The sequence below is a fragment of the Lactuca sativa genome, chromosome 4 (assembly GCF_002870075.4).
Source record: "Lactuca sativa cultivar Salinas chromosome 4, Lsat_Salinas_v11, whole genome shotgun sequence".
Taxonomy (NCBI): Eukaryota; Viridiplantae; Streptophyta; class Magnoliopsida; order Asterales; family Asteraceae; genus Lactuca; species Lactuca sativa.
Genome location: NC_056626.2, coordinates 26,099,387 through 26,112,068, shown reverse-complemented (window position 1 = coordinate 26,112,068; position 12,682 = coordinate 26,099,387). Strand labels below are relative to the sequence as shown.

The following is a 12,682-nucleotide window of genomic DNA, read 5'->3' as shown; positions in this document are numbered from 1 at the left end:
AGTCTAAGATGTCATCAATCTTGATGTGAAAGCATAATTGCTTTAAACATGGTCCATTGAGACCCGAAACCAGTTTGGAGGCCGAGCCTGCACTCAACTTCGGAATGACCCGTTGGACTACTTTAAAATACATGTATATCTTTATAAAACCTGTAAACTCACGTTATATATACCTAAATATATAATTTATCATAGTTAATCTATTTTAAGTTGAAACATTATCTTTAAGTTTAAGTATATGTATAACTAAATTACTAAATTGCTTATTTACATTCATTCTTACGATCAATCTTCTTATTCACGATATGGTTATTTACAATACGATTTTTTGTCGTTTCATATTATGCATAATTGATTAGCAAAACCTAATGACTGCATATTCCCAATGGATTGTTAAAAAATATATTTCATCTCCTACAATAAATTTATGAGACCTACGATTAGTATTCTCTGATTTTTTTTTTGTTATGAAATGAATATGTAAGCGGTGGTTATGCAATTGGAATTTACACTTCTAAACATGTGAATTTAATCAACAATAACTTTGTTATCGATTGATATTTTCCAAGTAGTTATCAATATTGACCATAGATTTTGGTTAATGGATATGTTTGGATTGGTGACAATTTTTGTCGGATTTTAAATTTGGGACACTAACTCCGTTCAATCGGTTAATATTATTAGACAAAATCATTTAGACATCGATCCTAACTTCATTATAGATCGGTTGCATCTATATTTCTATCGATCCGTTTACAATTTTTAGGAGAAGAATAATTAGGAGAAGAATAATGTTGTAACATTACAAGTTAATTATTTTTTAATAAAATAATCAACTTAAAAATGATATTTATAATTTTCAAATTAATTAATTACGATTAAATTAAATATTTAGATAGATATACATAATACATGTACTTTCTAAATTTAAAACCGAACTACATTTTAAAACTGAATTACGTTTGTGCCTTTAAAACCCTACATACCTTTTAAATCCTACAGCAGTTTTGGACCATCATCCTCTTTCTGGGGGCTGCGTTTTTCAGTATCAGGTACTCTCCAACTCTAATTCTCCTCTCTTTATTCCATGCATTCCGTTAACCTTCGATTTCTGATCTACATGTGAAAATTCTCTATGGATTCTCATTTAATTCCGCCGATATCACAACTTTTCTGTTCAGTCTGAACCATCTGCTACTGAATTAGGGTTCTACGGTATGATCTGGACAATGGATTTCGATTTACGGATTTAATTTGATCTGTTATTAGGGATTTTGTTCTGTTACATGCATAAGCCGTTTCCCATTGAACATCTTACTTACATGTGCATTTGGTGGTCTGCAGCAACGGAAAAGGAAGGGGATCGCTAGGGTTCTTCTCAAAGCACACTTAATCGAGAGAGAAAGAGATAGACAGCGATGGCGGAAGTGCGTGGGTCTGATTTTCAGATATATAACACCATGACGAAACAGAAGGAGAAATTCGTGCCCTTAGTTCCTGGCAAAGTCGCCATGTACGTCTGTGGCGTTACATCTTATGACTTCAGTCATATTGGTCACGCTCGTGCCTATGTCGCCTTCGATGTTCTCTTTCGGTATATCTTTTCTCGATTTCTCAATTTCTCTATTTCCCAAGGACCTGTGGGAGCAATTAGGCGTTGTTTTACTTATTCAATCAACAGTTTGCTTTTTTGGGATTAAGACCTGGATTGATGTACGTAATTTTAACCATTTGATTGCAATTCGTAATCTGAGTGATGCAATTGAGTAAAAATTTTGCATTTTTTTTTCTGAAATTGGAGCTCAATTGGTTTAACCATTGAACCAATTCTGTACATGTCCCAATTGGAGCTCATTTCTTTTTACAGGTATCCCATATATTTTTTAAATAAACATGTTTTTTCTTTACAAGGTATTTGAAACATTTGGGCTATGAAGTTAAATATGTCCGAAACTTCACTGATGTAGATGACAAGGTAAGTTGCTCAAAGCTTATGCTTCTTATCTTTCAGCATTTTAAGTGTTCCTTAGTGACATCAAATGAACTTATGCTATTTTCTATCTGATCACAAATTTGATTTTGGCATAGTAATTTTGAGTGCTTATTCACATGCAGATTATCAAAAGAGCCAATGAGCTTGGGGAGGATCCACTAGCTTTAAGTGGTAGATTTTGCCAAGAGTTTCTAATCGACATGGCTGATCTTCAATGCTTGCCTCCTAATGAACAACCTCGTGTCTCAGATCACATGGATCAAATAAGAGATATGATATCAAAGGTGCTTTCTTTTTCATTCAAGAATCTTGATTCCTTTCTCTTATTGTGTTTGTGTTTTTGCAGATAATTGACAACAATTGGGCTTATCCTGTAGATGGAGATGTCTATTTTTCAGTTGGAATTCCTCCCAATAATTTTCCCAATTACGGGAGGTTATCAGGGAGAAAGCCTGAAGACAATAGAGCTGGTGAACGTATTGCTATTGATTCAAGAAAAAGAAATCCAGCTGATTTTGCATTGTGGAAAGTAGGTTGACTTTTTTTTTTTTTTCTAAAAAACAAGAGAAAAGGTATATGAGTATTGAATGGTTTTTGTTTTTTCAGGCTGCTAAGCCAGGGGAGATCAGTTGGGAGAGCCCGTGGGGCCCGGGAAGGCCAGGGTGGCATATTGAATGCAGTGCAATGAGTGCAACTTATTTAACAGAAAAATTTGATATTCATGGTGGTGGAATGGATCTAATCTTTCCACATCATGAAAATGAGATTGCTCAAAGCTCTGCTGCATGTCCAAATAGTAATATCACTTACTGGATGCACAACGGTTTTGTCACTGCAAATGATGAAAAAATGTCAAAATCCATTGGCAACTTTTTTACTATTCGTGAGGTAACCCTAATGTGCATTTAATTTAGAGAAAGTTACATAAATGGTCCCTGTGGTATGCCAAAAGTCACAAACTCATTCCCTCCTGACTTTTTTTTAATGTGATTGGTCTCTGGTTTCTAAATATTTTCTTTTTCTTGATACAAAATGGCAACATACTTTACAAATTCTACCCACAATAGCAACATACATTTTTTTCTCCTGATAATAAAGGGTATATTGGTCTTTTCACAAATATTTAACCCCAATTTCTTACGGTGTTAGCCATAAGGACCATCTATGCAACATTTTTCAAACTTAGGGACCATATATGTAAGAAAATCTTCGTAAGGACCAAATGTTGTATGTTTTGGCAAGCACAGGGACCATTTATGTAACTTTGTATAAAAGGTGAAGTTAAATGATCTTAACTCTTATATTTTTTAATTTTGAAGGTGACTAAATTATATCACCCACTTGCTTTGAGGCATTTCTTGATGGGCACACATTATCGTTCTCCAGTCAATTACTCAATTTCTCAAATCGAGATCTCCTCAGAATCCATCTTTTATATTTATCAGGTCAAAAATCCTTGTTCCATAAGAAATAACCTTTTTTATATAAATATATATATATATTTTTTAAAATTTTAAAATTTTTTAGACTCTGGAAGATTGTGAGAGTGCTGTTGCACAAGAAAAGGATTTGGCTGCTACTGTTTCTGGTGGGAAAAAATATCCATCGACTGCTGATGCCCAAAAGTGTATTACAGATCTTAAAACTCACTTTGAAAAAAAAATGTCTGATGATTTACACACACCTTCTATTCTCAATGACGCTCTCCAAGAAGCCTTAAGATTGCTCAATAAAATACTAAGCATGCTCAAGGTCAGATTATCATATTCTTTAATTTTCTCAATCCCAAACTCGTAACCTTTTTTTTTTCCTAAAATATTTATTTAAAATATTTTGCAGAAAAAGCTTCAAAAACCACAGAAGTTATCATACATTCAGTCGCTGGTTGAGTTGGAGAAAGAAGTGAGGGACGTTTTAGACGTTTTAGGACTGCTTTCCAGTTCTACATATACCGAGGTAGCTTCAGATATATTTTTAAATAAATTACAAAAATGGTCCCTGTGCTTTCTGGTTTTTATCATGTTTAGCTGAAAGCCGAAACCTTTTTCAGTTTTGGTCTTTGTTTTGAGGTTTCATATGAAGCTTTGAATTAAGGACCAAAATCAATACATGACCTTGACAAATCAGAAAGCACAGGGACCGTTTTTGTAATTTTTTTTTCCTGTTTTATTTATTTGAAACTTGGTTGTTAGGTTTTGAAGCAGTTGAAAGAGAAAGCATTGAAGAGAGCTGAGTTGAGTGAAGAGGACATATTACAACGTATTGAAGAACGTGCATTGGCTAGAAAGAACAAAGATTTCTTACGTGGTGATCAAATCAGGAGTTATTTGACTTCAAAAGGTATTGCTTTGATGGATGTTGGGAAGGACACCATTTGGCGCCCATGTGTGCCAGCTGGCGCAGAAGAAGAAAACCCGACACAGACTCTGGTCAAGGCATCAGATGGTCAACTGCCGGGCCCACCTGACACCTCAGATGGTCAACTTTCCAAGTCAGCTGCGGTGTTGACTCTGTGAACTAGAAACCTTCTTCTAAGAGTTATTATGATGAATACTTGTGTTTTAATTTGTGATATGTTGGAAGCCTTGTTAGAAGGGCAACAATGGTAATATTGACATTTTTGTTGGGGTATATTTTTTTTCTTCAAAAATTAAATTGACATTTTTGTTGGGGTATATTTTTTTTCTTCAAAAATTAAATATACGAACACAATCAAACTTCGATGATTTTGTGTTTATTTTTTAAGACAAAACTACAAAATTGGTCGGTATTCAAAAAATTATAGATAACAAACAAAATGTTTCAATTTGCATGGAAGATCAAAAACTAAGACTTTTTTTTTTTTTTTTTATTTTTATTTTTTATTTTTTATTTTGGTCCCTGATACAAGGTCAATTGCATCATTTTCATTTCTTTTTTCTATTTATTTATTTATTTATTGGTATTTAAATAATTAAAAAAAATCTTCCCCATCCCAACCCTCTCCATCAGTACAACTCTCTCTCTCTCTCTCTCTCTCTCTCTCTCTCTCTCTCTCTCTCTCATATATATATAGGGAAAGGATCAAATGAGAACGCCTAAAATGTTGAGAACGCCAGAACAGTTCTGTACTAATCAATATATAAGGGCATATAAGTAATTGTATATTTTAATTAAATTAAAATAAAATAAAATCAATCAAATTTCCTTAAATTTAGGATCAGTTACCAAAAAATGAGATATTTGATTTTTTATTTTCCTTATTAATGAAATATAAAAAACATTTTTATCAAAAAAAAGAAATTAAAACTAAAAAAATTTAACTTTTTCTCTTAATTTTTTTTCTCATATTTCACATTTTTTTTTTAAATTAATAGAAATCCAACCCCAAATCAATACATTTGTATTCATAAACAATTTTTTTTTTTCAAAAAAACTAATAGTACTGCAATCACAAATGAATACATATCAATTTACAAATAATCCACTTCCTTTCTTTTAATTAACTAAAAATAAAAGGGGTGTAAAAATTGTCATTTCCTCATGAAAGAGTACCTTTAATCATAAATAAATACACTTATTTACACATGGTTACATTGCTATTTACAAATGAATACATTATTATTAACAAATGAATACCCTGGTATTCACAAATGAATAAAACAATACCTCCAATCATAAATAAAATACACTCATTCACACATGATTACATTGCTATTTACAAATGAATACATTGTTATTAACAAATGAATACTCTGGTATTCACAAATGAATACCCCTCTCACGCATATCATCAAACAACTTATGTGCACAACCTTTTACCTTGAATCTAATTACAACATTGTGTGGCTATCTCTTCCATCAATTGTAAGGGTTGCCACTTGAGCCTTCAAAGACCCACTTAAGCCTATCGAGTTCTGCCAAATCAAACAAGAACAAAAAAATAGCCTATTGAGTTCTGCCAAATCAAACAAGAACAAAAAAAGGAGCCCTTACCTATTTTTGAATCGTTGCTGCCCTTCTCAATCACCAAACAACCCAATATCGGGGCTTTTGTCACCGGAGGCGGAAACCAATAGCAGACCCCACATCCGGCTGCTTCCATTCTCTTTTCTTCTTCTCTTTGATCCAACCAATCACCAAAGATGCCCCATCTTCGATCCACCGAGACCCACAACCCACCCCTCGCTGCCTCCTCCTTTCCTCATCTTCAGCCTCGTCGACCATGGAGACGAAATAATATAAATTGATGTCTTGAACGAAATAACATAAAGAACCGATGCCTTGGCTGTTTACGCTAACCCTAGCGTCGATCTTCGCTAGATCTTCGATGGACTTTCTTCTTCTGAAGCGGAAGCCGATGTCGGATCGTCGATGATTGTTGTGGAACTAGAATCCAATGTCGCTGATTTGATACGTGGATTCAAACCTGAAGTTGGGGTAAGACGGCAGTGGATCGATCGATGGGAAGAGAGGGAAGAAAAGGGAACCTAATTCATTGAGAGAGGCGTTTATTTTGAAACCCTAAAGAGAAAGCGAAGGAGATAAAGATACATGATTATGAACGGAAAGAGGAGAGAGGGTGAGAAATTGTAGGAAATATGTAAACTTGCAGTTCCTATTATGCCCTTCTGGCAATTTAAAAGTTACACTTTAATGCCCGTAGTTTTAGAAATTTTCATAAATCGTCCGTTTAATAATAACCTTAGATCTAAATATTTAAATGGCCCAGATCTGTTCTTGCGTTCTCAACCTTTTATGTGTTCTCATTTGATCCTACTCATATATATATATATATATATATATATATATATATATATATATATATATATATATATATATATATATATACTAGACGAATTCCCGCGCGTTGCGCAGTGAAGATTAAAAATATATTGTTAAAATATTGAAAAATATATGTTTAAAATGGTTATGTTATTGACATTAACTTTGAGATAATATCTTTACACTAATATATATATATATATATATATATATATATATATATATATATATATATATATATATATATATATATATATATAGAATCTCTATTATTTTGAACATTAATATTCATTGAAATCAACCCAAATTACTCATTAATAGAATTAAATATAATTATGTATTTAATATTATTTTTAACAATTATTATTATTGATTAATTTATATTTTTACTTATGCGATCAGTTTCTAATTTCAATAATGATGTTCATTTAAAATAAAATTTATTTATAGCTAAATGTAATTTATAATTTGATGTTATTATCATTTAAAATTGTTATTCATTAGTTTGAAACCATTTATTATTAATAATAAGTTAAATAAGACTTTTAAGAAACACTTAATATTATTATTAAAATGTGAAACATACACTAAATAATAAAGTGATAAGATATCCATGTAATTTGATTTTACTATTTATAATTATTGCTTATTAATTTTAAAACCACTTGTTATTATTAATAAGTGAAAGAAACATTTAAAAATCACTTATTATTATAATTAAAATGTTAAACATATACTAAAATATAAAGTGTTAAGATAAACAATTTGCATTTAAAAAAAGGCTTACATGGATAATATTGATAATATGACATATCCATGATTTTTAATTAATTATTGTTTTGAAGCAACATGAACATACAAACATGAATACAATAGTTAATTAAATATTATATATATATATATATATATATATATATATATATATATATATATATCACCTTCCCTAACATATGATCAATAACATTAATCTAATCTAAGTTACATTAAAATTTCAACCACAACATACGATGATATTCTTAAAACAATACTTAAATCAAGAAAATACAAAAAAGAATTAGTATATAACAAACTTACAAATAAAAAACTTCAACATAATAACATGGCTCGAAAAAATGTTCAAAGCCCTCAAACCAACACAAACAACTTTAAACTTGTTTTCTTTATGAATTTTGTATGTGAATTGTATTTGTGTCTCTACTAAAAAAATTGATCTTTTTATAGTAGAGTATCCATTAATTGTTTATTAAATATATTATATAAGTTATAAAACCTTTGAATTTTTAATCATTATTAAGAGACTTTTGAGTGATATTCATTAAAATAAGAGGTTTCAAATGCATGAGGTTCAAGGAAAAATGCTAGCTTTATAAGTATGTATGATGTATGATATATATATATATATATATATATATATATATATATATATATATATATATATATATATATATAGTGTATTTCATTAGAGAACTTTCCATTCTCTTTGTACCTTTCAAAACTCATCTCTTCAAGAACACTTTCACAAAATTATATGTACACACAAAGAAATTAAGCGTGCACACACACAATTGTCTTTCGTTTATTATTAGTGTTTCATCTTGGATTTAAGACCCACTGACGAGTTCACCATCACTTACCTGATCTTTGCTTCCCTCTCTCCTTACTGTTGAATCACCCGACATAGAATCTATTATCTAGTTCCAAATTTGGAATCCACAAAACCCAAACACATTGCATCTGAGCAAATGACGGGAGGATGTCGATGATGGGGTTTGGGTGTTGATTTGTTTGTTAGAATGAGTTTGATGAGGAAAATTGAAGTTTAGAGTAACAAATTTGGTGGCTGGATTCCTGAATCGCTTACATGGATGAGCATTCTTGTTGATTTGCAGACGTAGGATATAATGAATTTGAAGGTGAGATATTGGATTTTAAACAGAATAACTTGATGTTGCCACTGTTTATAAGCTTACGACTGAGTGAGGTTGATAGGGAGTTTGGTGGATTTTTTGTTCATATGGTAAAAGATCACAGGTCCAGTGAAAGGAAGAAAATCATAGGCGGTGGTGGATTTTTCGTTTTTAATTTCTAATTGATAAAATAAATAGGGAAAAAAAATACAAAAAAGGTAAAATTGACCTTTCAAGTGTACTAGATACCAAAAGAGTGGAAAATCATAGTTTTCGACATTCAATGCAAGTTGAAAATTCTTTAGATCCTATTTACATTCTTTTTGAATACCATACGAACAAATTTTGTTGTTTTGTCTTTTATTAATGTTAGTCCTCTCATTTCCTTTTTACATTTTGCTTGCCATTTCGTAGTCACAATTGATTTTCTCTCACTTCTCTCATTGATAGGAAATTGTTCCTATTATTATTATTATTATTTTTTTAATTAAATATATTAGAATATAAATTAATAATTATATAAAATTAATTAAAATAATTATTTCATTAATTAAAAAAGAACATAATTGAAATAAAAAATATATTATTAAAATAGTACGTCATGTCTTATTGTCGGTCATGTAGTTGTCTAAATCCTTGCCCGATTTTGTCAAACAAATTGTTGTACAAATGGTGGATGATGTCATTTAAAATGTATTTAAGATATGTTCTACCAAATCATCGCAAATGTTGTGGTGTCTAGCGTGATCGTATACTTCCCATCTATTTGCTATGCATTCTGACGTATGGATACCTACTCATTCGATTTGTGGTAAATTCTCATTTTCATTGTAGTGACAAATCGTTTCATTCATCTTCTATGATCATATTATGTAATATGATACATGCATACATCATGCTATGTATTCTTGTATGCTCATATGATTGAGTTGGGATTATGAGTATTTGCCAACTTCTCTTTTGAACCCAAAATACTCGTTCAACATCTTTCCTAGTTGATTTTTGGGTCTCCTTAAAAATTAGTTGTTTTTTGTTGTTCGAACATGATAATGATTTCACAAATGTAGCTCACTCGTGATATATCCTATCACTAAGGTAGTATCCATGCTTGTATGGTGTTTTATTTATTCACTTGAACCAACACATCAAACAATTTCCTAAGGTAGATGTCGTTCAATATCAACGATTAGTCTAGAACATTGATGTTGTTGTTAACACCCGATGCACCAAAACATGCATGCCATACCCATAGATCATTTGATGCCACTGCTTATAAAATTATCGTGGACTGTCTCTGATCACCTCGCATGAGTTGACCGCATCACGTGTTAAGGCACATTGCCCATCCCCAATACATACAATCAATACCACCAAACATTCTAGGGAACTCATGCTTGTTTTCATGTGTCATATACAATTGGTAGATGTCGTTAATTGTAGGTTTGCGTAAATATCGGTCGTGATAGAGGATAATCACAACTTTAAAAAACTTTGAATACATTCTCATGTTATTCGTGCTGACATCCTCAAATACTCATCACATGAATCCGTTCCATGTGGAATACTGGTTGACGAATTGCCATAGTATATTTTTAAATTGGAGAAAAAGTTTGTCCCCTTCTTGCATTTCACTTAGTTGAAAATATGGAAATCGATTCTCCACATCCTCAACAATGCTTAGGAATAATTCTTTCCTCATCCAGAGCTGACGTCTAAATTATTCAGAGCCGCGTCTAAATTATTCAACATAGACATCATCGGCAAAGTAGTTTTGTACAAGATGGCTGTGCACAACCACCCAATTTCTTTGTAAATGACATTTTTTTGGTTTTTAAACGCGAACTTTAGAATTTGTTTAACTATAGATAAGCAAATGTTGTTTGCATAACATTCCCAATAAACTTTGATTCCCGCAAAGTTAAACGTATCCAATAAATGGAAGATGATGAAGACATTTTGAACGTGAAATATAGAAGTTTTGGGTGTCTATGCCGTGGTTTAAAATATAGAACATTTGATGTTTATTTATAATAAAGAAAAAGTTTTCAAGTTTTTTTATTTTTTATTTTTTTTTTTATTTTTAATACTCCAACTGTCACAAAGAAGGAAGAAGTGTGGGGGAAGGAACTACCATAGGGAGGGGGTAACCACACCACCGTACACAAGAGAGTATGATGTTCACCATACCGTCATGATAATAAATCACCACTTTATGGTGTGCGAACTGCGATAGCAATAGAGGTATACCGTTGGCCCTAAACAAAACATGAACCTTTTATCAATTATTGACAATTAATCCAAGAAGAAAAGATGCGGTATAAAACAGAAAACATGTTTATTATCTCATGAATGTGGTTCTAATCAAATTCAATATGATTTTAATAACTAAAAACCCTTTTTAATTTGTTATTGTACATACAAAGCATATTTCAGTAATATATAAATGTTCTTGAACTATAGTTTTTACAAAAATACCAAAAAACTCTTGTATCTTATTATAGCGCATGATTTTGGATAAGAATTGAAAAGATACAAACAAAAGTGTCATTGTTGAAATAGCTTATTTGCAGTTAAAAAGATAGACATAGAGTCTACAACTCTATGTTATAATTTTATTATCAAATAAGAGAGAACTATGTCAAATAAAAAAATAGAGTTTTCGTTTAATAAGTATTTTATATGATTATTTTAAGACATTTGGGGAACAATTCAAATAAGAACGCAACAAAAGTAGGAATCTTTAGAAGTGATTATTAATAGTAATTTAATGGTCATATTTTTGTTTTGTTTTATTTTTCTAACACTTGGCTTTTATTTTCTACTATAATAAATGAAAGTTTTTTTTTGCTACATGTCCTCTTCTCATTCATTTGGACACATAACATTTTCTAGAATTTTTAAAGTTTTTATTTTCCACTTGTCATTTTATTGTATTTTTTATTTTATTAAATTAAAATTCCACATTTAATGTGTAAGGTAATATATATATGTAAAATATTTATTAGAAAAAGTTTATGTATGTAATGTATTCAATACATTAAAGTCTCATTAATTTTAATAATTCAAATTTTTTTCATTTTTCTTATAAATTCAAACTTTTCAAATTATTAAAATTTTATATTTATTTTTTTTAATTAAACCCATGTAATTCATGGGTCTCACACATTCAATGATGTAATATATTCAATACATTAAAGTTTCATTAATTTTAATAATTTATTTTTTTTTCATTTTTCTGATAAATTCAAAATTTTCAAATTGTTAAAATTTTATATATATATTTTTAAATAAACTCATGTAATACATGGGTCCACACCTAGTAAACTATAATAGTAGTTGTTTATTCATTACAATTAGATATCAATATCAATATATTTTTAATTTGTTTAAACCATTCATGGTTGAGTGATCATACTTTTTCATTACGAGGTAAATAAGCGATATGACACCGTTCACAAAGAATGATCATGGTATATATAAGAAATCGTTGAATATTGTAATTTTACTAGATACAATGGTTATTTCTTATGTTTTTTTTTTGAACTACATATTATATTAATAAAATTTACATGGATAATGCCGATAAGGCGATAACGACGATGAACTAGATTCTGTTTTTCTACCCTATATTTTCCCATGTCAAGTAGGAAGCTTTGATTTCGTCAAAAGCTTAGGATGGGAATCGAGGAGTGTTGTGAAAGACTATTATTCTGAAGCTTCCACGACGACTAATCACTAATGTAAGCGAAGACAATTACGTACCTCATTTTACGTACCTCATTTTAATGACCAATGGGTTACCGAGATGGGTCCAGCCCAATCAATGTTGCACCAGGTAGAAACCAAGGCCCAAATTTGTTTGGAGAATTGGCAGGAAAGTAGAAGGTGTTGTGGGGATCTTTTCAATGTTAGCTCTCTAGATGAAGTAGTTTACCTTTATGGGAGTCCAAATGCACCATCTAAATTTATTTACATCAGCCTCGGGTATCTTTTCTTCAATAATCCATGATAATGATTT

General features: G+C 30.7%; 1 protein-coding gene across 3 annotated transcripts; it reads left to right on the top strand.

Annotated features, from left to right (window-relative positions):
* The first annotated feature begins 918 nt into the window (after positions 1 to 918).
* LOC111894410 (cysteine--tRNA ligase 2, cytoplasmic) lies at positions 919 to 4,668 on the top strand. 3 transcript variants are annotated; one of them, XM_023890485.3, is made up of 11 exons: positions 944 to 1,052; positions 1,182 to 1,215; positions 1,345 to 1,594; positions 1,912 to 1,975; positions 2,116 to 2,277; positions 2,340 to 2,522; positions 2,600 to 2,881; positions 3,313 to 3,438; positions 3,521 to 3,745; positions 3,833 to 3,949; positions 4,186 to 4,668. In XM_023890485.3, exons 3-11 carry the CDS (start codon positions 1,419 to 1,421, stop codon positions 4,507 to 4,509), a joined length of 1,659 nt encoding a protein of 552 aa, XP_023746253.1. In that variant the 5' UTR covers positions 944 to 1,052; positions 1,182 to 1,215; positions 1,345 to 1,418; the 3' UTR covers positions 4,510 to 4,668. The 3 variants fall into 3 exon arrangements, with proteins under 3 accessions (XP_023746251.1, XP_023746253.1, XP_052626138.1); XM_023890483.3 differs by lacking the exon at positions 1,182 to 1,215 and having other exon boundaries at positions 919 to 1,052; XM_052770178.1 differs by lacking the exon at positions 944 to 1,052 and having other exon boundaries at positions 1,059 to 1,215.
* Positions 4,669 to 12,682: the final 8,014 nt, after the last annotated feature.